Source organism: Pterocles gutturalis, unplaced genomic scaffold, assembly GCF_000699245.1.
Source record: "Pterocles gutturalis isolate BGI_N339 unplaced genomic scaffold, ASM69924v1 scaffold2064, whole genome shotgun sequence".
Classification (NCBI taxonomy): Eukaryota; Metazoa; Chordata; class Aves; order Pterocliformes; family Pteroclidae; genus Pterocles; species Pterocles gutturalis.
In genome coordinates this window covers 53,279-77,532 of record NW_010127880.1, presented here as the reverse complement: position 1 = coordinate 77,532, position 24,254 = coordinate 53,279, and the positions used below count along the sequence as shown (strand labels likewise).

The window sequence follows — 24,254 nt, the reverse complement described above, 5'->3', positions numbered from 1 at the left end:
CCTGAAACAAACATTTTTTACAGATGTTTGTTCTTTTCAGAAGAATGAACTGTGACTAACAGCAGTTAGTATGCTTTACCAGAGCAGCTGATACATTGTACCAAATAAGACACTGCTAAATCCGTTCTAAACACAAATTAGACACAAGTAATTTTACTGTATATATCTCTAAGCAAAGCCTCAGATAATTTTGAAGTCTTCCTTTAAGATGCCAGACCTTGAAAGAAAATCCTTGCATAACCTGCGCTTAATAATGGAAAATACAAGTGTGGAGAGTTAAAGGCAGCCATGGCGAAGGAAGCAGGAGGCCGTGGGGATCAAGAGCAGAGAGAAGCAAGGCTGAGATTTGAGTTTCCTCGTCATTTAGGCTGGTTTAAAATAGCAAAAGAAGCAGTTTTGCCTCCCCTTGTAGTTGTGGGGAGTGGTTTGGTCCTGCCCTCGTGCTGTCTTCTCCCTCAAACATTGAGCCCTGCTTTTGAAAGCCCTGGGGTGAGCTGGATTAGGAAATGGATTTGGGTGAAAACAAATTCTTAAAACCAGCAAGAAATCTAATCAATAACAGTAAGAAGTTTAAATTTTAAACCAAATAGGTTCCTCAGTCTGTACTGTCATGTCACCCGCACATGCACACAATGCGTGTTTCAGCTGAATTGCAGAAGCAAGAGGTGGAGAAGGAGGTCTGATAAGTAGCCTGTAGTTTGTAAACATGAAATAAGGCAGTATGTCCTGAAGGTCTTACAATTCTCTCAGTTGGTATGAATATAGATGAGATGGTGTTTTCACTTATGCATGGTAACCCCCCAAAAAGAAAGCTGATTTACTCAGACACTTTCTCAGTGGTACGGTTCATATAGTCTTACCTTAAAAAGGCAATTAATGTTTGCTTGTTTGTCCTTCAGCTTACTCCTAATAAATTTACAAAACATTAAAAAAAGAAAATCTTGAAGACTGATTTTGAAAATAGATTATCTATTTTGTTGCAGTAGTTCACTGAAGTAGCCAACATCATCTACACCTCTTACTAATGCCTAAATTTAGACATCTAAAATTAAAAGACAAGTTTCAAAAGTAAAGCTTGGAATTGCAACAGTCAGCAAAGATTATAGATACAATAACTGTTGTATTCGTTAAAATAAATAATTTTAGAGTAATAATAAATTTAATTACTTTTGAAGAGGTCAAGTATTATTTTGTTGCAGTTCCGGTACTGAAATTGCTTTGTGTGTCTTGTGTTTTATTAGTTCGAGAATTTTATCATCAGTTTGAGAATTTTATCATCAGAATTTTATCATCATCAACTATGATGATCGTGTTACCTGATTAGAGTTTCAGACAAAACTTTGTTTCTTAACAGGTTGTGAGAAGGTATATTTTGGGCTCCGTAGTTGACAGTGAGAAGAATTACGTGGATGCTCTCAAAAGAATCCTGGAGGTACCTTAATATCTTCTCATTTTATGATTTGGAAATTTGAAAAACAGTCAAATTCTTGAAGAATCTAGTAGTGTGGCTTGCACAGATTTTGCTACAGATTCTTCATGCCAAATGTTTAGCAATTTTGTGTGTGTGTACTGTTACATAAGTTGTTTTTTCTCTGCTTATAGAAGACCCTTTTTTTGTTTGTTTAAATCTATTTATGTTTTTTTTTTTTTTCCCCACAGCAATATGAGAAGCCACTTTCAGATATGGAACCAAAATTATTGAGTGAAAGAAAACTCAAAATGGTCTTTTATCGAATTAAGGAGATTCTTCAGTGCCATTCAATGTTTCAGATTGCGCTGGCGAGTCGTGTATCTGAGTGGGACTCTGTTGAAATGATTGGTGATGTCTTTGTTGCTTCAGTAAGCAAATGCATCTGAACAGATAGTCTATTTTAGGCTTGTTATTCTATCTCTATATCTCTCTGTCTAACTTGGCTACTTTAATCCCATATTCTCTAATGCCTGTGACAACTGTCAGGGCATGTATGTACAATCCTGGTAAGGAAACTGACATCAACACATGTCTTCGGCTTGGTTAGCAGATGTGAAAGGATTGTGGGCAAAATTTTCAGGCTTTGATCAAGCTTTCAGACATTTAAGTAAACAGTTTCTTTTTCTGAGGAGATAGAGATTCACAAACGCACCAAAATTAAGGTGAGAATGAGGTTCAGCATCTCTTAAAAAGTAGGCAGTCATACATAGTGTGCTTGTTGGGAATAGAAAAAAACACGGTAGGTGATATCCTGAATTCCTGGATTTGAACTGAGACTGGGGCACAAGTAAAGAGTATTTGTAAAACACTGTCCCACCCTTAATGGAAGTCCATCCGGTAAAGGACTGAACAAGCCACTGCTTTAAATTAGAGAAAGCAAGAAGTGGCCCTGGTTGATAGAAAGACATTCTTCCCACCATGAGCGTGTGGATGAAAAAGGCTGCCTACCTGCTGGTTTGAGTGCTTTGTTTTGTTACCACCCAGCTGATGGAAATTACCACCTTTTCATGCCTGCTGTAAGAGATCTGCATCGCTGAGTGCTTTGACCCCATTTCAGTCAAAATTAAATGGTTACTCAAGATTTGCTGCTTAAAGCAAACCTGTCTTGTTTTGACTGAAGCAAGTTAGGTTGTTTTAATGAGACAAGCTCTGCAGAAGAGAGGGTTAAAATTACTAGGGAGGCAATGGGCAGTGATCTTACCCTTCACATGGCCGTTTGCAGGCCACACAATCTGTCTGCTTTTCTGGTAAACCCTTGCCAGGTGAAGACGGGGCGTAAAGGCACTGGGACTTTGCTGGTTCACCAAATATGGAAGATAGGCAGCAGTGAGATGATAAGGGGATCCCAGCAGCCTCTTTGAATCCCAGTGGATGCCCTTTGATTGCCCATAGTCCTCAGGCTCTGCCCTATTGTTGTAGCCAAGATGAAGCTATTTCGGTAAATTTACATTTTGTAATTCACAGTTGTTACATCTTCAGGTTTTCAGCCTGTCTTCTACAGAAAAGTTATTTTGGGCATCACCAGTATGTCTGTAGATCCAGCACTAGGCCAAGCAAAGCCCTTAGCTCCGAGCAAGGTGACTCCTTAGTGGTCAGAGGTTGAGATAGTTATGCTTTCAGGGATCTTTTCTATTTATAGTTAAGGTTTACCCTTTTATGTTTTCAGTTTTCTAAATCTATGGTATTGGATGCGTACAGTGAATATGTAAACAACTTCAGTACAGCCGTAGGGATTCTCAAGAAAACATGTGCCACCAAACCTGCCTTTTTAGATTTCTTAAAGGTGAGTTTGTTCAATCTTCAAACAACTGGGCATATGCTATAAATAAGACAGTATAAATAATAAGATAGGAGAGAGTTTGACTGCTGATACTGTATGTTGTGTGACTGTTTTAAGGACCTTGGTTTTGTGTTTTAATGGTTTGGCAGAAAAAATCCTCAGACAATTCACTTTCACTATTGTATTTTCAGAATAACATGATGTTAGATCTAGGACGTATTTTCAAGGGCAGAGTAGTTTTGTTGTTGTTCAGATCAGTTCATTAGTGTTTGCAGGACTGTACTTGGCAAAATGTGATTCTTTCATAGCAGGTGGGCATAATAGTTCACCATCTGAGGCCTCTTCTTATTTGGGATTTATTTTACTTCAAACTTCTTTATTGTATTGTGCAGTGTAGTGTAACTAGATTTTCATTCCACAACAATTTCCTAGTATTTTGAAAATCATGTTCCAAATTTGGGGTTGAAATTGAAAATTTTTGTATGGAATGCATACTATCTTGATGAATATGGTGCTTCTAATGTGCATTGAGAGCCTGGTACATGCAACAGAAGTGCTGCGAATCTCTAGGGATGATACCTTACAGACAGTACACAAAATCCATTGCAAGGCTTTTAGGCTGTCTGTGACACTGCTGAGAGCCTGGAAGTTCTGCTTGTCCCATTCCCCAAGAGTCCTGGATTGAGTTGTGCCTCTCAGAGCTGTCACCTCGTCAGGTCTGTTGCAGACACGCAACTCACACTGTTGTTCCAGTAGAGACGTAACTTACACCTCTCATCACTGCTTCTCGTTGCCGGCACTGGTACTGCTCAGAGCTGGGAACTCACAACCAAACCCTACGGTCAAGACATTTCTGTACCTTCCTGGTTTTGTTTGCCCACCAGCAACGAAGACTAGAATCTTCACTGCTGCTGTTTGGGCAAACAAAAATGTGGAGATAAGTATAGAAGCAAATTGTTGCAAAGCTGATAGTTGTTGCAATAAATAGCAATTTAAGCACAACAGCAGTTTAATATTGTTTGGGTTTGCTTTGTTTTTAATATTGAGTACTTCCTCTACTCCCTTTGGTTTGGGTTAGCTGTGATTCTGGCCAAAATATTTTCAAATGCTGAAATGTCTTATACAAACAGGGCTTTTCTGCACACGCAAATGAAATTTGTCTCGTTTTATCTCATGGTTCCAATAACCAAAATAATAGATTCTTGTGTTTTTCTTTTCAATCATAAATCAATGTTCTTTTAATTATTTTCTTTTGATAAAGAAAATCTCTTTTATTTGTATAGCACTGAGATTATTATGTTTTCCTTAGATTTCCTCTTAAAAATACATAGGTAGTTAGAGATTTATAGTCTTTTAGCCCCAAGAAATAGAACAGAAATAGTAAATTATGAACTATAAATCAACGGAGCACTTACATTTTTCAAACTTAACACCTTGAACAAATACATTCCCTTTGTTGTGCTTGAAGTTAAGCAGATGTTTCAGTGCACTGCTTATGTAAAAAGCATGAACGTGCTGTATGGATACATATATATATATATAGGTGCTGCTTTGCTGGTGTGGCTTTATCGCAGCTGTATTTATTTAAGGAGGAGATGTCACTTCAGTGACATGCCATCATTTTAACAGTGGGTTTTTTTAAAGATTTAATATTTTTAAATGGAATCTTTATAGTAAATGGAATCTTTACAGTACCACTGTTACAATTAGTGTAAATGACGTAGAAGAATTTTCAGGAAATGTTTTCTTTTCATTCTGTAACTGATGGAAATACACTCATGGTAGTAAACAGTGTGACTTTGTTGCATTGCAGCAGTGCCAGGAGTCAAGCCCTGATCGAATTACACTGTATGGTTTAATGATGAAACCTATCCAGCGCTTTCCACAGTTCATTCTACTATTGCAGGTAAGGTTTACCAAAGTGATGCTCTTGTTGCATTCTTATGTGGATCGCTCGTTGGATTGCATGGTAGCTGTCTTCTGCTGGCGGAGCATGCTGCAGTTGAAGTGACGACTGGATCATGGGGAAATAAGAAATTTCAGTGCGTCGTAATGTGCTGATCTTGTGGTCTCATTGCAAGGACAGTCAGGAAATACACTGCAGGAAAATTTTAGTAAACTAGATTTCCTCTAGATTACTTGCTAGTTTAGATTTAGCTCGTAAGTCACTTTGGAGTAAAGCTGTAGTTCAAATGTGCTACTTGTTCGTATCAGTCTATTAGCTTAGCTAATAGCACTTCAAAACACCATGAGGAACTTTATGGCATTACTTTCCATCTAAGAAAAATACAAGAGGATGTAATTAATTCCTTGGATAGTTCAGGATATATGTGGGATGTGGAACAAAAGCGCGCTGTCTGCCTGACTGCTTGGCTCACAGGACCTGCTAGAGTGTGTTGCAGCTTCCTTCTGACCTGCAGCGTCTTGTTTGCCTTCCCATGGAAACTGAGGATTCGACAGGGAGTCTTCGGGTCTCTTCTTAACAGGGAGTCGACCTGTAGGAAGAGCACGGTTCCCCAGCACAGACCTGCTCCAGATCAACTGCTGTTTATAACTCCTTCCAGACAATGGCAGGTCTATCCTAGCAGGCACTGTGAGTTAGCTGTGTTTTGTAGGTGTCACAGAGGAGAAGAGGCTTTGGGATGCAGATCCAGGAATTACTGTTGGAGAAGGAACAGAGATAGTCATGGGAGGAGGGTGTGGGTAGCTAGTCATGGCAATAGCTTTTGAGTTAGCAGAAGAAATGGAGTTTACTGCAGCAGAAAGCCATAGTGGACACATAGGGATTTTTAAGCACTGTGGGAAGAAGCAAAAATTTAGTTCAGGTTGTTCCATTACATGCCTACAAAGGCGAAAGATTTTGAGATGCTCTTGCCTTCATTAAATAATGTCTCCTACTTTGGAATGAGCGTTCTGTCAGTGTTTTAGTGAGGAATAATAACTGTAATAAAGATAATACAGTATTTTTATGATAGTAAATATGGGAAAAGTTTAGTTTTAAATCATTGTTTACAGACACCTACATCTATTGATTTTCAAATCGTGCTTACTATTATGTGTATTTTTAAATTTACCTTTACTGTCATTGTTTAACCCCAGCTGGTTATAAGCACCACACAGCCACTCGCTCTCCCCTGGAGGTATGAGGGAGAGAATCAGAAAAGTGAGAAAGCTCGTGGTTTGAGATAAAGGCAGTTTAATAGGTAAAGCAAAAGCCACACATGTAAGCAAAGCAAAACAAGGAATTAATTCACTGCTTCCCATCAGCAGGCAGGTGTTCAGCCATCTCCAGGAAAGCAGGGCTCCATCACGTGTAACGGTTACTTGGGAAGGCAAATACCATCATTCCAAATGTCCCCCCTTCGTTCTTCTTTCCCCAGTGTTATATGCTGAGCACGATGTCATATGGTATGGAATATCCCTTTGGGCAGCTGTCCCAGCTGTGTCCCCTCGCAACTTCTTGTGCACCCCCAGCCTACTCACTGGTGGAGTGGTGTGAAAAGCAGAAAAGGCCTTAGCTCTGTGTAAGCACTGCTCAGCAATAGCTAAAACATCCCTGTGTTATCAGTTGTTTTCAACACAAATCTAAAACATAGCCCCATACTAGCTGCTATGAAGAAAATTAACTCTCTCCCAGCCAAAACCAACATACTTTATATCTGCATTTTTTACACTTATTTGAAATTTCCTTTGCTGTACTTTATTCCTGTAAATAGCAGTATGTGACCCTGTTCAGTATCTTTTTAAAGAACTCTTAAAGTATTCAGGAAAATAAGCGATATGCTGTCTGAATATTCATTAGGAGTTCATTGGTCTTATTCTTTAGTAGTACCTGGGTTAAGAATGTAGCAATAACATTCCATCCTGTAATATTTGAAGTTGATTTTGAAAGTAAATCTGATTTTGTTTTTTTGTTGTTTTTTTTTGTTTTTAATCACTTCTCCTCAGGATATGTTGAAGAACACTAATAAAGGACATCCTGACAGATTACCTCTACAGATGGCTCTTACAGAACTTGAAACACTGGCAGAGAAGTTAAATGAAAGGAAAAGGGATGCTGATCAGCGCTGTGAAATAAAACAAATAGCAAAAGCAATGAACGAACGTTATCTGAACAAGGTTAGGAAGTAAGAACGTGTGATGGAAGAGTTAGTATAATATTAGTTTCTGGGCCTTCAGCAATCTTTAGAACAGGCACCAAAGAGGTGGCTGAGGTTTTTCTGTGGGGTCATTCCAGTGGTAAGTGTGAGATGTGAGCTACCACCAGGACTGAACAGGGGCACTGGTTAAACCACTGTGTGCTGGAGCAGCCAACATGCTGAAATAGCAGAAGTAGTATTGGTGTTCTATGGCGGTGAGATAGATAAAGCTGTTTCCTTGTCCTGTAGTAAAGTGTCATGCACATCCTCTGGTAAGTTCAAAATTTAATTTTGAGTTTATCCTGTAACTGAGCTATTAGTTGTGTATAAAGGAAGGAACCACTTCCTTTTACTGCAGTGCTTCCAACTGTGGAGCAGTTCAAGATATGCTACCGAATATGTGCAACATCTTCCTTGTTTTAAGAACATCTCAGTCTATTTCATTCATGTATTTGGATCATTCAATACAAATGTCTTTAAAGAACTGTAGAAGGCATTCAGTAGGAAGGAACTAACAATCTTCTTAATTTGAGTTTTTAAGTGGCTACATATGCTGTGGATATATGTATGCATGTCTTATTTGTATCATACATGTTTCCTCCTTTCCTATGAGATGGGGCATAAATACTTCAGTTATTGCTTTCATGAAGTTACAGATGATTATACTGGACTCATTCTGGGATGGAGTAATGGGGACATGCTGAAGGAGTGCAAGGAGTATTTTTGTTTGTGATGCATAGAATCATAGCTTTTGGGAAAGAACGTAGTCAACCAGAACACACTTCTTTTAAGCTGTTTATAAAAAATGGGATACTGAATTTATTGTCATACTGAAACAGTGTTTCCATTCTAAGGGCATTAGAAGATGGATTTGGACTTTACTTTCCAGTTTTTATACTCCTGCTTCTTGAAGCAGCTACTAATCATCTACAAATGGTTGATGGAGTTCAAAACACAGAATGTGCTTTTTAAGAGGTGGTCCAGGTTTCCTTTTGTCAGTCTGTATAAACTGTAGAATCTTGTGTGTTCTGCATGAGGGGGACAAATTGAGATATACCTGGATAGTCACTCCAAATTACGTAGGGTCCTGTATGCTTTGAGGCTTAACAGTTTTGCAACAATGCCAGGCAGGGTGAAACAGGTGGTGAAGGAGGTGGGTGAATAGGAAATGGGTGAGTTAAAGACCACTTTGTTCTCTTGGCCACTACGGACATGTATTTGACCTGTGAGGAATCGGTTCATGCTTGTAAATGGTGCTGTACACTTGAAGGTAAACAGCAGGAGCAATTTACATGCTATACATCTTTTATGCATGTCATCTTCTTGGTAGCCTGTGGCAACCTGCCAGCCGCACTCCTCAGCTAGCTCTGTGAGCCCAGGGGGACAGAGCAGGGGGGAGTGCTCTTCCTCCTCCCGCCCTGACGCCCCTTTGGGGTGGCTGGAACCACACGTGGCACTTAAATGTCCTGTGAAAGAAGGGATGAGGGAAGGAAACAACAGAAAGAACAGAAAGGGTGGAAGCTATGGTTTTGTTTTGGTGGGGGTTTTTTTGTTTGTTTGATATTGTTTTTTGTTTTTTTTTGTTTTTTTTGTTTTTTTTGCTAGGGGACCTTTAACAGTGTGGAGAATTTTCAGAGCCATTGCATGTTCTGTATTAAGACTGAACACCCCTGCAGGCCATACTGGTGTCAGCAGAAGTTGCCATTTCTCTAACTGTAAAGCAAATCAGTAAAGAGTCTTAATTCACTTGGCACGTCCACCTGTGAACACTTGTACTAGGATGGCAAGTGATATAACCCATTGTATTTTCTTCTACTTTTGCACTGGATGTAGATGTACCATGTGTAATGTACAGTGTTGATTGTTTTTAAAATTTAGCTCCTCAGCAGTGGAAACAGATACCTCATACGGACTGATGACATGGTTGAGACTGTTTACAATGACAAAGGAGAAATTATCAAAACCAAAGAACGACGACTTTTCATGTTAAATGATGTGCTGATGTGTGCAACAGTAAATATTCGGTAAGACTTGATTCATATTTTTTAAATGGTCATTCAAGCTTCAGCTGGAAAAAAATGACTTGCTGAATTGGTTTTTTATTGTTGTTTTTACTATGGCTAATGATTTCTAGCAGTAGTCCTAATAAATGGATAACTAGCTCTCTTACAGTCCTCTAAATTGCCTGCTGATGTTTGTGAGTTCTAGATTAAATTTGTAAGAAAATTATGTCCGTTGGAGATTACAGATAGAAATGGTCTGTAGTGTCTAGTTATTGCTGTGTCTTAGCGTTTAGCAAAGTGCAGGCATGCCAAGGTAGGATTTTTTTTCTCCTCTGCCTTAAATTGATACTGTCACACACACAAATCTGTAACTTGGCACAATTTGCAAATTTATTAAAAAAAAACCAAAACAAAACAAAGCTCATGCACATAGCCTGAGCAAACCTAGAACTCACTAACAAAGTTGCACCTGGGGAAGGGTTTTTAATCCTTCAATGTTTGGTCTCAGAGATAAAGGTGAGGTGCTTTGAAGAAAGCACTTTTTCTTAGTGCCTTCTGTGTTTTAGTTGGCTGTAATCACTATTGTTACTTTACCTCTGTGTGTGCCAAGGTCACACTCACATTCAAATGTTCCTTCTATCATAAATTGCTTTATGTGATGATGGTACATTCTGACATAGAAAATGTGGACCATTGAAATCTTCCAAGAACAGCTTTACTTAAGCATAATATGAGTTGGTATCTTAGTTTATTACTGAAGTATGAATACAGTACTTACTTTTGTAATAGTGTGAACACTTGGTCTCATGTCAGTGAGTGAGAAGTGCCATGTAATAACTGCTCTTCAGAAAATGAACAAGTTTGTGTCAATTATCCTGTGATTCTTTTCCTTTACTAATTCTTCAGTTCCTTAGTAACACCTGGATATTTTCTCATGGTTGTTTGCAAGAAAATTGCTTTTAACCATTGATATTTTATCATTTTCCATGCCATCATTGTCTTGGATTTTCTGTATTTGTCCCTAAAGTGGTAATGTGCAGTCTGTTTTTATCTTCCATGTGGAAAGTTAATGATTATGCCAAGTCTCTGGGTTCCTTATTAAGTCAACAGTTCTGGTTATCACAGTACTGTTGTTCCTGTGGGCATTAACTGTTTCTGAGCAACCTCCTCTGGGATGATAATTGAGCATGCATGTGTCATGGGGGTTTGCTAACTCTGAAAAAGTTTAATTATGGTTTTCACTACCAGTTAAGGTTTGCTTTCCAGCCTGCTTATTTATGTAACAGTGGGTTTTTAGAATAGTTGAATGCACTTCTAGCTTTATTCACTAGCAAAAAGAGGGTTTGTATATTCCTTGGGGTGTTCAGTTGCAGGTGGGCCCACCTAAAAGCAGTGTCATGGGGGTTTAGGATTCCTCAGTGGTTTCATAGACTGGTCTTGGATTTTTACTGCGGAAGGAACCACCTTTATCATGCAAAATACAGTTAGGGAGGGACTGAAGGAAATCATGTGTGAGATTTGGCATGACACCTGTATGCAGTCCAGAAGTTTTTGTTCAAAATAAATGTAGGCTATAGAATGTACTGCTTCCCTGTTTGGCTGGTGCAGGATGAGCTTTATTTCTCTTAATTTTAGCTGTATAGAAGTTAGGCATCTTACCCAAGCTAGAATTCTGTTATAGCAGTGTTTTTCAAGGTACATGCCTGCAGATTCACCCTGGAGGTGTAGACTTCAGAAGCTTTACATATGCACATAGTTGCGCAGTTATGTGTCAGCTCGCTTTTCTTAATGACCTTTTGCCCAATCCTTCCAGAAACAGTCAGACGTCCCAGAGGCCTGGGAACCATTGGTTCCGGACCAATTTTTTATAGCTGGCAAAAGACACATATTTCTAGTGTACCTGACCCTCAGAAGGTCCTTCTTTGCATGTAGTCTAGATGACCAGCTTGAACTGGAGATCTAACTTTTAAGTAGCGGGAGTTGGATGGGGTGGATGCTATCCCTAGTGACTGAACAGCTGTGTCCTGCTTAGTCTTGTTTTCTTTCTTTTGAACTAACTCAAGAGCTTATAAATATTTACTTAAGCTGTAGCACTTTTGTTTTTTGTTCATACTTGCCTCTTCATTGAAACAATGACTGTGTTGCAAATAGGTAGCTGACATCAGCGTTTAGGTATGATTCTCAATATTCATTTCTCCTAAGCATTTAACGTCTCTATTTCAGTCATGCTTTCTGTGAAGTAAACCTTTTTTCTTCACTTTAGCATCTCTTTTGTCCTATATTATAAATGTTTGTTGTATGTGCTTGAATGTGAATAAGGGAATGAAGGAAACAAAGGAGAAGTAGTATTAATGCCATCTCTATTCCAAGTGAGATTCCCCAGTGTACTCTTTCCTCTGAAATGCCTGTTGTGATACACACTTCCTTTAACAGCAGCTTACATGAGATTGCTCTCAGAAGCCACAGCAGTTGCAAAGGTCTGCTGTAAAGAACATCCTGGGCTGCAGGGCTCAGCAGAAATGTTAGTTTGTCAGCCCTTGGGAGGTTAGACTGCCTTTCCTGCTGCAGGTAGTCATTCAAAGGTCCCATCATCCATACTTTCCTAAATGCAGCAGTTACTTCGAGCACTGTTTCAAAAGACTTAGGAAAATATGGAGCCAAAGTATCATCCAAAGCACTTGTATTAGGATGTGAAAGTGCACATTGATCTTAAAAGATGGTCATTTATATTTTGTTATAGAAATGTAGGGACTGCTGTTGGCTGTCCTGTGCTGTTTGTAAACAAGATTATCTGCACCTGCAAGGCTGCTCTTTTCACTTCAGGAAAGGTCAGTCACAAAAGTCAGCCTGATGCATGTACTTGTTTCAAGTTGTGCACAGTACTCAGACTGAGAGCAGATTTTAGAAGCTAAAATAGTAAATAGGATGCCGTGAAAACATAGTTGCTTGTCACAGCAATAATTTGTGCATCTTCCAGCTCTTGCTATGAAAGCAGTGGCACCGTGACAACTGGCCAGAGGTATTTATTGAAGTGGAGCGTACCGCTGGGACAAGTGGAAGTCATAGAGTATGGCAGCAGTGAGGGCCAAGGAGAGAACTGCAGGTTTCCACCCCAGCATTCAGCTGAAAATGTCGTCATTAACTCTAAGCCAAGTAAGTGACAGGAGTTATTGACTTTTATAGACTTGTTTGTTAAAATCCATATTTGAATTTTGGGCCACTGAAAACAAAGGAAAGCATTTTGTGCATGAAGACGTCTGTAACATGAACAGTAATATAAGCTCTTTCTTTGGAAACTGAGAATCCATAAAGTAATAGCCAATCTCCTGCCTTGTAACACAAATTACTTGTATTTGCTGTGGTTTAGAGTTTTATGCATGAATACGAAACGTTTTAAAACATTAGTGTGTGTGGGCATGCAAAAGGGTGAGTTTGGTGTGGTGTGCCAGCTGTTCCGTGATAGCTGGTTGTGCATATGTTCTTCATCCCATAGTTAAAGCAAGGAAGTTTCTCTCAGTAAAAATTACCCACCACCCCATTGCTCTGGTGTAAGAGTCTGGGCACAAGTGGTTACAGCAGGGTAGAAGTTACTTCTCTATCCTGCTGTAAAACTACAACATTCTCTCAAGCCCATGGTATCTCACCCTTCAAATATATTAACAAGTGCTTCAGAAAAAAAACACTTAAAAAAAAATTGAGTGGTTTTGAAACATTATGCCGATAATTAATTTCCTCCTAGCCTCTCTACAAAAACTACCTCAAGCTCTGAGGTTTGCAAGTTCTTTCTGTGCTTGTTAATCCCTCCTACAAGCCTGCCAACTACCCTCAAGAGATGTATGAATTTAAAGTTTTCTTGGTAGCTAGCCTTTCATATATAAGGAGTTAATTTTATATCCTGTATTTTGCCTAAATATTGTATTTTTAAGTGCATTTAATATGTCTAGATTGTGATCCCTATTAATGGACTGTAATTTACATGGGTTTTAGTGCTAGCTCTGGGCGTTACTTCATGCTACATTTATTTAATATTGCACCCCTGGCCTTATGAATTTTCCCACAGTTGTGCTGTAAGGAGACATAAATGTTACATTTCAGAATGATCAGAGGTGCAGCTGCAGCATTTAGTACCCCTATATTCTCCAGGATGCTTTTTGTCAGGTCTTCTTGCTCCTCCTTTTGTAAACAGCCACAGAAAATTTTTATAGGTACTTACGTCTCAATTCAAGGATTACTTCATTCTTGTAACTCCTTTTAAGCATTAATGGGCTACTTAGACAGGGAGAGTAAAGCTCTTATATTATAATTTACCAGCTGCTGCATGCACGACCCTGAAAGGCATGTACAGGAGCATGACTACTTAGAATTGGGGGTCCCTCTCATAGTGGGAGTGTGAGAGGAACAGCTTGTTGAATATTCTTACTGTAACTTTGTGCAGCAGCTTGACAGCCAATTAGACCAAATCCTTGCCTGTCAGCAAGATCAGATGAGGAAGAGCAGCATGAGGGGAGAAAGAACAACTTTCACCCAAACAGTCCTGTAGAACCTCCTTGAACCTCTTGGCTTTGAGGTTTTTCAGCTTTGTGATGTTTGGTGACAATATCACCAAAAAATGAAATGACTTCGTATGTCGTTTGTATTCTCAACCTTCAGGCTAAATGGTACTCGATAGGTAAAAGATGAGCTGAAATAATTGTTCTCTTGGTAAGCTCTCATCGTTGTATTAATTCAGTCTTCTCCTAATAAAAGGGACCAAAAGATAAGAATTACAAAGGATATGAAAGATACTGGTTATACAAATGAATGTCTTCCCTCAGCTTTAATCAAATGTTTCTGCCAAATGATCCAACTAAATTGAATATATAACCAATCATGAAATAGGAAGAGCATAGCCTTGCTTTTTGCATGTACTGCTGTGTCTGCACTAGCTCTTACTCTGAACGCAAGCTTGGCCAAAATGACCTGTATAGACAAGTTTGAATAAACACCTGATTTGTGCTAGTTATTCTGTAGAGTTGCCCCCTTAGTTCCAGTCATCTTGGCTGCTAAAGATTACAGAAGCTCAGAAAATACAGCCTTCGTGCACAAGGAAAGGACGGGTAAGACTTTGTGTAATGGTTCACTGTTGCTTGCTTATTTGCAAGATGCTGCATTTTGTAGTTGATGATGACACAATCTTTACATCTTTGGTGAGACTATTGGGTATTTACCACAAATTACAAAGCATTACTAGCTAAATACTGTCATTCTGTGCCTGAAACTGCTTCACTTCACAGTTCTATTATGTTTCCCTCTGTTTTCAAAGTATACCAAGGAACTGCTGTGGTGAAATCCCAGTGGACTCATAGTATGTGGTTTTAATAATGTCTAACGATCAAGAACAATTTGAGATACTACAGGCAAAATCCTACTTCTGTGACATAGAACCATGTCTCAAACCTTATTTTCAGCTCTCAATTCCAGTTTGTGGGAACTGGAGAGGTACAGAATAATGATGATTCTGTGTAAAAGCATTCAGGAGTATGGGGATCACCTCTTCCACTTTTGCAGGACTGAGAAAAGTGGTTTGTATCTGCAGTACACCCAGTTAAGTACTTGACTTCCGTAAGGTTGATATTCTCACATTACTGCTGTGATTAGCAAGGATTCTTCATGGATTCTGGTTGTGTCCTTGTGAGGATTACTGGTTTTTAGTTACATTTCTCTTATCATGGTACTTTTTTCTCCAAGAAAATCCTTTTTTTGAGGAGGCAGCTGTCATAAGCATATCTCGCTATTTATTATTGACTAAATGCAATTGGAGCTTTCAGCTTTCTGCAATACTGTAGTTTAAAGATGCAAACTCTACTTTGGGTGCTACAGAGAAATTTATAGCTGAATTTGAATTCTTCTCATAGATGTTGTAATATGCAACTGCTGAAAGGTTGAAAGGTTTTATGAGTATGTATAAATCAAGGGTGTGCTTTAGTACAGTTTTAAGGTGGAAAGCAAGGGCTGCATGAACTTGCTTTTCACTTGGCAAAATCATCAGTTTGCAGGTTTTTTTACCCAGTTCTGCTTTGCATACCGGTCTTTTGTCTTGGAATTCCAGAGAAGAACACATTTAGGGGCTGTTAAGTTCATGTCTTTTTTTAAGCCCTTTGTCTTTTGGCAGGAGAAACTGTGTGGCCTGAGGTAAAGCAGGAAAATTAGGAAGAGTGTATTCTGCTATGCTGCTCCTGTCTTTGATGTGCTTTTGCCTTATTCCTGTTGTTCTCCCCTAGCATCAAAAGTAGCCTGTGAGTTCTCATAGTTATGAACATGGTGAAGGAGTGAAGTCTCAGCTGTTTGGTGGAATCCTTTATTTGTGTGGTTCTAATACTGTTTCCCAGTGGACTGCAGTTATAACTTGTGTTAGCTTCCTATAATGATATTTAAAGCAGAAAACTTTTCACATTCTCAGTCTTCTGAAAAATATAGCATGTTTATTGGATCGCATTTCTCTGAGCAAATTAGGCAAGGTCCTGTTTCATGTATTGGAGTTAGTCTTGCTTGAAAGTCTGTGAGTATGAGTCTCTGGCATCCCAACTGGATGGTTCTTGTGGAAGTAGTTACTTAGCTCTGTGTGCCAGCAAGGCCTGATGTGTTAATTTTCTTCTATGGAAACATTTGCAGAAAGACACAAGGTGAATTTCTTCCCTAGTAAATCCACATACTGTTTCTGGTTGGCTATTGCTGTTCTCCTCACCTTCCCAATTGATCCATGTGCAGAAGTGCAGACATATTCATAGTACTGAAAAAATGAATTAATAGAGGAAAAGAGGAATATTTTTGGCACAAACAGGAAGGTGTATATTCTTGGTTTTGATTTACTTGTGCTGGAAGAATTTTATAGAATCATAGAATGCTTTGGGTTGTAAGGGACCTTAGATATCATCTAGTTCCAACCCCCCTGCCATGGGCAGGGACACCCTCCACTAGCCCAGGTTGCTCAAAGCCTCATCCAGCCTGGCCTTGAACACTTCCAGGGATGGGGCATCCACAGCTTCCCTGGGCAAATTGTGCCAGTGCCTCACCACCCTCACAGTAAAAAATTTCTTTCTAATATCTAGTCTAAATCTGTCCTCTTCCAGTTTAAATCCACTACCTCTTGTCCTGTCACTACATGCCCTTGTAAAAAGTCCCTCCCCATCTCTCCTGTAGCCCCCTTCAGGTACTGGAAGGCTGCTATAAGGTTCTCCTGGAGCCTTCTCCAGTCTGAACAACCCCAACTCTCGCAGCCTGTCCTCATAGCGGGGGTGTTCCAGCCCTCTGATCATCTTCGTGGCCCTCCTCCGGACCTGCCTGATGTCCTTCTTGCATTGGGGGGCCCAGAACTGGACACAGTACTCCAGGTGGAGTCTTTTGTTGTGTAATAGAGTTCAGTGAGAGGTATTTGAAGTGTGTTTTAGGTGGTTATGGGAGCATTTAAGTTGTTTTTACGGTAAGATATGAAAACTACTGTAATGGTAGATGAGGTTGCTAAGTAGAAGAAACAAGAACTGTGAATCAAAACCTGAAAAAAACCTCATCAAAGGTATTATGCAATATGGGGGATAACCCTAGGTTATGAATGGTTGAAAAACTCAAAGGAGACACTTTCCCTGGTTACGTGTCTTCCTTATGTAATGTTAACTAGTAAATTCTGTTCTTCTACACAGTTCTGTTGATACATGCATTGATTTCACCTCCTCTCTTTGTGTACTACTGAAAGTAACAGATCAACGTTCACATCTGGGATGTTGATTTGGTTTGGTTTTCCTTTCTTTTTCTCCTGTTTTTTTCCAAGATAGCTATAGGTAACCCGCTTATTATGGACTCAGGGAAATGAACATCAAGTTTAAAGGCTCCTGAATTTTAGTATTTGCTCTGTCACAAGTTTGCTTTTATGTTCACGAGTGAATCTTGTTAATTCTGTACGTCAGTTTCCCCATCTGTAAAATATGATGTGCTCTGGGTGGGAACCCTAAACACTCAAAGGACCTCAGACATCTAATGTGTCTGGAGGGAGTCTGATGGAGGCCACAGATCACTTAAACATGCCCACAGGTAAATCAGTATCTTTGATAATCATGTTACCTCATAGAGGAATTGAAAGAGTAATCAGTGACTATTCAAATACTAGGTTATTCCAAACTATTTTTTGTGAATTTTCTGTCTTTGTTATTTTAGATGCTGCAAATATCTAAAGCAATTAATGCATTTGTTCTGATGCTATCATTCTTGCTAATATATGCTGCTTCAGCCTAAATGATCTTTAGTAGTTGAAGGGATTTATCTGCTGCCTGTTTCCTTGGTTTTGTGTGGGTTTACTGGAGATTATTTCTTTTCGTTGTCTTTTGAGGAAGTTTACTGCATAGCTGTATCCTAGTGATACTCGGTCAGTCAAAAAGGGTGAGAAGTTGTATTGAATTTATGGAAAGAGCGCCCCAAGAAAGTTAAATGGTACCTGTATGCTTCTGATAAAAAAAGAGGAGGGGTAAGATTGGACAGACTTTTTAGTAGGGCCTGTAGCGACAGGACGAGGGGTTGTGGTTTTAAACTAGATATAAGTAAGACATTTTTTTATTATGAGGGTGGTGAAACACTGGAACAGGTTGCCCAGAGAGGTGGTAGACACCTCATCCCTGGAAACATTCAAGGTCAGGCTGGATGGACCTTTGAGCAACCTGATCTAGTTGAAGATGTCCCTGCTCATTGCAGGGGGGGTTGGACAAAATGACCTTTAAAGGTCCCTTCCAGCCCAAACCATTCTATGTATGATTCTGTGGGTGGAAGAGCAACGAATATCACTTGTTTTTTAATATGTCATATTAATATGAGGTATTTTAAATATGCCTTCCAAAAAATATAAAAAGTATAGTCAAAGGCAAATTTGTAACTTCTTATCAAAATGTACTGTATTCCCCTCTAGAAGAATCAGAAGTTTTGCAAGTCATCCATCTATACATAAAATCACTAAACATACATGTATTCCACTGTCCCTTAAAGGGGAATATAGGAGCAAAAGTAAAATATACTGGCCAGAGTTTCAGTTTCTCAGAATCCTGGCACGTGTTGTTATGAGTTTGCAGCACTTCATGCAAACTGTTGATGGGTTTTGAAATGTGGTTTCTGTGCTGAGACAAACGCCTGTTTGGTGCGACAGCGACAGTGGCCACCCTGAGTTGTCTGTTCTGATTCCCAAGAAAAAAAGGGTGAGATGTGAAGGTTTTTCACAGTGATTTCATTTAAGAAGACCACAGAGACTCTGAAGAAACAAAGGGAGAGAGCTAAGCATCCTGACATTTCTGGGTTGGAAACCAGTGCCTGTCAGCAGTGTGCTGCTGATGATCATGTTGATGAGGAGCCATACACAGCATACCCTATTACTTAAGCAAAGAACCATTTAATCTGAGCCACATGGCTAAAGGCTGAAAGAGAAAATGAGCAAGACCCATCTGTACTATATATCATACAGTGATGAGTGTAGGAGATAATAGTAAAATGAAAAAAGAGGTTAGCATGTTTATGTCTGTGGATGCATTTTAGTGTTATTTTTTGTTTCATACATTAACAGTTTATAACTAAGATCAAACCTCAGCGCTGATAAACCATGGCTTCTCTCCTTTCCTGGTCGGACTTCCAGGGATACATTTGTACTCTGTTTCCACTTGCTTCTTGTTTTGATCTCTGTGGGTTTTGTTTATTGTCAAATGTACTAGTCAAATGTTGCTGAAGTGCAGGCGTGATTCCTCTCTTCCGAGTTTCCTTGTGCTTGATGCAGTTGGTTTGTGTAGGTCTCTGTGTGTTTCCAAGGAAACAGGTAGAGATATTTGATGGGCTACAGGGTGTGCTTGCGTTTCTGTTAACATCTCACTCAGTGAAGGACAGCTCTTCTCACAAACAGAGATAGTGCTGCTGTGATAGCCATTGCCATTAAAGCTGATTTTTTGCTGTTTGTCCAATGAGAAAATAGAATTGGATAAGAAAAAAAATAGTCGCTTTATCATCACTTTAAGGCTAGACAATCGTAATACAATGTCCAGAGTAAGCAAGACTAAATATTAAGTGGCATCTCAACTCTAGCATTGTTGATAAGGTTTTGAAAAGGATGATGTGGTATGAATTGCTAGTTGAATTAACTTTCGTCTCTGTGAAATATGTATAGAGCAATAATGTAAATCTTTCTTTCAGACCTATTGAAAATAATACTGTACACTAAAGGAGATGTAATATGTTCATAAATGTAAACTATCATTGATATATGTGAACCAAAAACCATAGATTTTAAAGAAATCTGACTCCAAACAGCCTGTTCAGCTGAGCAAACTGAGTGACATTAAATAGTTCACTCGTTAAGCGGATATGTGTTTCCAGCTGGTGGATTAGGCGTAGAATAAATTAGGTGTTACATGTCTGTCTCACCCACTTAGGATGAGATTCTTCTCTTTGCCTTTCATATTCTTTGTAGTGGTTATGGGGCTTTGATGTTCACCTCCTATAAACCTTTTTCTGTGTTGCCAGGGTCTCATCCATGTCTTGACACAGAGCAGTAAAATGAGTAGAAACCTAGCTATAAGGAAGTTAGTACGACAGAGGGAGGTAAGCTCCTTGCAGTGTGATTTCCACATGAGCTTCTATAGATAGTGTGGTGGGAACTCCAGTGTAACCATCTGGCAGCTTGGCCGGTTTACAATCACCTGCAGACCTGTCTTGAGATCCCTGCAGTACTTTCATTGCTTAAATGCCTTCACACGTGTACTTTTACTGCCTGTTTATGTCAGTGTCTATCTTCTTGCATCCAGTTCCTCCCTCTCCCTTTGTGCCCGTGCAGGCACACCCCAGAGATCCCCAGGAGGGCAGGGGCTTCCGGGTCCATGCTGCCCTCAGCCTTCCCCGTTGGGACCTGTGAGCAGAAAGGGCCATGGCACCTCTTTTCTTTCACTCTGAACTCTCTTTGCTTCCAGGATTTTCCTTCCTTGTGGGAACAGAGCTAGGAACCACAGTTCCTCTGATCCACACCTGCAGTCGGTATGTAGTCCAGGAAGACACCTGCCCATTGTCCTGGCTAGCTGATGCTGAGGTGCTGGGCCATGGGGTCCACATGTGTCAGTGTATCAGGGCTCTGGTGTCTCTCTCTCCTGTTCCCTACTGCTTTCGCTTCCTTCCTCATCTATCGCACATCAGGAAAAATATTTATGGCATTTTATCTCTGAAATTCTCTGTATGGTTGGGATTAGCTGGAGTTTAATATAATCCTGAAACCATGCTCTCAATGTATGAGCTACTTCTCACCCTCTCAAGAGGCTTTGTGTTTCCGTGGTGTTCTTGCATAATTTTACTCACAAATGGTATAGCACTATGAATTTAATACCTTACTCAATACTTGCAGTTGCAAGCTGTTGATTTTATCTTCAGATTGCTCAAGTTGTGTGAATAAGCGGTTTTGTGGTTGGACTGTAGTTTTTGTGCAACCTGTTTGTTTGGTGTTCAGATCTGATACAATGGGCGCATAGTGAGACAGGTCATAGCATTCATCTAATTACTATACGAGAGCAGGGTATTAACAGCTGACGGGGAGGTAAAGCATGTTAAAAATACTTTGTCAGAGTCAAGACTTGGGAGGTTTGTTTCTCAGCTCTGCTCTATATGTACTGGGTGGCATGTGGTACTCGGTTCTTTGTGTGTGATTCAGATTTGAAGAAATCTCCTGTCTTGCATGGCAGGGAGAATAAGTACATTGAAGAGTTTTAGAGGCTCAGATTATCAGATTCAAGAATTAAGCTCATAAAGATTACCTTTAGGTGCTTAAATGATTAAAGTGTGATTAGGCTAAATAATGTCATTTCATGTTTATGATAATGCTCTTCACGTTGGTTGATGAGGATATGTCCTGACTTTATTGGTAATTAGGCTTGCTTACCCCATGTCTGAATTTAATAGTTTGTGTTCTAGTGATCTCAGGGGTTTATTGCTTATCACTTAATACTATGTATGAGTTTGTGCTGCTTCTTTCTGCACTGGGGTTTATTTATGGTTATGCTGTAAAGCTATGTGTGAGTAGCTACTCAGCTTTTCATTGATGGCTGCCAACTAAGCTCTTGTTTTCTGAGATAATTCCTGATTTCCCATTTGCTTCAACTTTGAAACCTGGAGACTGATATAACTTTCCAGGTAGCTGTGTAGTTTGGACCTGAGAGTATGATGTAATCTCAGGTGAGCTACAGTGGCTCAGATTTTTCAGGAGCATGCAGCTGTGGTAGATCATGAGTAGTATTTGGTGTGACAGAACAAATGGGAAAGGCAGAAAGTCTGCTTTTCTCTCATGAACTTTAAATTGACCTGTTGGCTTTTTAAGGTCTTGAACCAGGATTTTTGCATTCACAAGACTACTTTTTAAAAAATTTGACTGAAATTCCAATTGGCTATTAAAATGCTCTTGTAAAGGAGAAAACATAGCCCAGCCAAATGCTTCTGTCAGGTGTCTATGGAAACAGGAGCAGCATGAGCGAGCAAGTGGAAAGACACAAATAAGAGGAGGGTGGTGCTGGGGGAGTTGTCAAGGGCTTTGCTTACCACAACACAATATGCAGGAAGCTTGTAGCTCAGCATCTGAAAATAAAATCTCATCTGCTTTGTTACTGGCTTTAATAGTCATACAGAATTTCCAAGCAGAAGGTATCAGAGGTACACAGGTGCCTCCCTTGTGTATAGCTGGTCCTTGGATTTGTCAAGTTCTGTGCGAAAGAAGGTTTCAGTGCATCCCCACCACCAGCGAAAGCTAGGTGTTCTGGTGCAAAGGTGTAAAGCAACAGGAAATTGTACTTATTCATGGGCATGAGTATCAATTGCTAAATTAATTACCATGTTCCTGCTATTCTCAGTATTCATAATCTTTTTGCCAGCTCTGTTTATCCGTTGATGAAATAGATGGCTTGTAGATGTAAATGTCACGTAAAGGTCTCCTTTTCTACTTGCACTGTGAAAATTGCTTCCACTAGACCTCCTTAGGAAGAATGTTTTTCCTCTGTTCGACAAGATCTCTTGCCCAGAGCAGCTGTAAGACGTCCATCCTGTGTGTTTTGCATAGCAGTGTATCTGTATGAGCAGGATCTAGTACCAAGTATAAGGGAAGAATTTATCAATTGCAATAATTGAATCTTGGGCCTTATTAATGATTTCTGGTTTTCCTTCTTTAAACTAATTCTCAAGTTCTTCATAGAAACTATTTTACTTCAGGTAGAACATTGTCTCTCAGTCTCTATTTTTGTCCATCCTAAAGGTGGGCATCTCAAACTGAGCAGTGGGATGCTGTCAGCCTATTGTTACTTGATGAAAAAAATCAGTGAGACATTTCCAGGACAATCAAAGTCACATTTAAAATAAAACAATTGAACAGTTCTCACTGCACTTAAGTAGTTTAATATATATTACCGCTACCTCATAATAGTTTAACCTGCACATGTTAACAATCTAATGAAATCTCTCCAGTTTATTATGAACTGATCAGGAATTCATCTGGTATCATGATGCTTTGCTTTCCAGAACACTGTACAAGCTTCTCAGGTTTAAATGTAGACTTAAATGTTGTGGAAGGGCTACATTTTTTTTACTATTTGTTCTGAGTGTATAATTCTATACAAGTACCAGTTTGTTACGCCTTCCTCAGACATAGCAACTTTAAAAGTTACCTCCTACACATATAACTTCTTCCATCATGCCAGGTGATCTTTATGCTCAAGATGAGGATTGAATCTTTTCCAGATCTCTTCCCTTCATAACACTTGACGTTTCAGTATGCTGCCTGGATGCACACAGACGGCTCAGTGGGAGGAAGCAACACAAATGCACTCAGCCTCGAAGACCAGATTGCAAATGGCAAGTCAAACTTGGGATCTGCCAGCCTTTCAGACTAGTCTTCAAATCTGGCATGTCCTTCAAGCACATCATTAATTTTGTGTTACCCCTCAATAATGCTGGAAGTGTAGTCAGGAACATAGCCTTTCTCAGTTTTCGTTGTGGTTTTCACATGTGAGCATTTGTGAGCTTCTGTTTCGTGTAACACCTAGTCTAACTTCAGGACTCTTCATCTCTCGGAAGCAAAGTAATCTTTCTAAGGACCTTGGAATTTCCATGATGCATCAGTTCTCACTTCATGTCAATACGGCTTTTTGCAAAGCAGTTTCTCTTGATATATTGTGGCTTTGAACCATGTGGGGAAAAGTTCGTTATTGTAATCATAGTCAAGGCAGATCTTGTCAAGATTAGTTACTTTGCAGTAAAGAGATACCCAGGAGTGTCTCTATTAACAGTCTTTAACATGGTAGAAAATACAGAAATGTTTGCAAGAATATTTGCAATGTTGAGAGTATGCTGGATGAGCCTTTTATTTTATTTACAAGTCATTTGGATTTATGTAATAATATTACTTGAAAAAATCCTCCTAATTGGGAATAAATAGAAGTTTAGTATGGGAAGGGACCACTTGAGCCATTATGTTAGCTTACCCAGGAAGTAGCCTGCAGCTACTCCAGGCATTGTAACACTTCATTTTTCCCCTTTAGTAGCAGAAATCTGTGATAAGTTAGTAATTCAGAAGTGAGAAACGGAGCATACAGCAAAAGCTTTTGGAAAATGTGTCCCTTAGTGACAAATCACCATGGTAAATAAATGTGTCCCTTAGTAATTGTTTGAGGGGAAGAATAGAGCTTCATCCGTTCAGGATTATAATATCCAATATGCTTGGGGTGCCCATGGGAACTGAAAATTTAGAGGAACTGGATAGATGGGCGATCCCAAGGGAGTGGCTGCTCTCCCAGAGTGCGTTGAAGCCGCTGCTCCTGTGCTGGCCATGCAGGGAAAGA

The 24,254-nt window shown here is 39.5% G+C and overlaps 1 protein-coding gene across 1 annotated transcript in view; it reads left to right on the top strand.

The window, feature by feature from the left end:
* Positions 1-24,254, top strand: part of ARHGEF10 (Rho guanine nucleotide exchange factor (GEF) 10) — an 89,521-nt gene that overhangs the window by 23,088 nt on the left and 42,179 nt on the right. Inside the window, exons 11-17 of the mRNA XM_010079407.1 lie at positions 1,355-1,432; positions 1,660-1,839; positions 3,138-3,254; positions 5,065-5,157; positions 7,200-7,370; positions 9,269-9,414; positions 12,371-12,546. Coding sequence (XP_010077709.1) covers positions 1,355-1,432; positions 1,660-1,839; positions 3,138-3,254; positions 5,065-5,157; positions 7,200-7,370; positions 9,269-9,414; positions 12,371-12,546 — 961 coding nt within the window. The remainder of the gene's footprint in view (positions 1-1,354; positions 1,433-1,659; positions 1,840-3,137; positions 3,255-5,064; positions 5,158-7,199; positions 7,371-9,268; positions 9,415-12,370; positions 12,547-24,254) is intronic.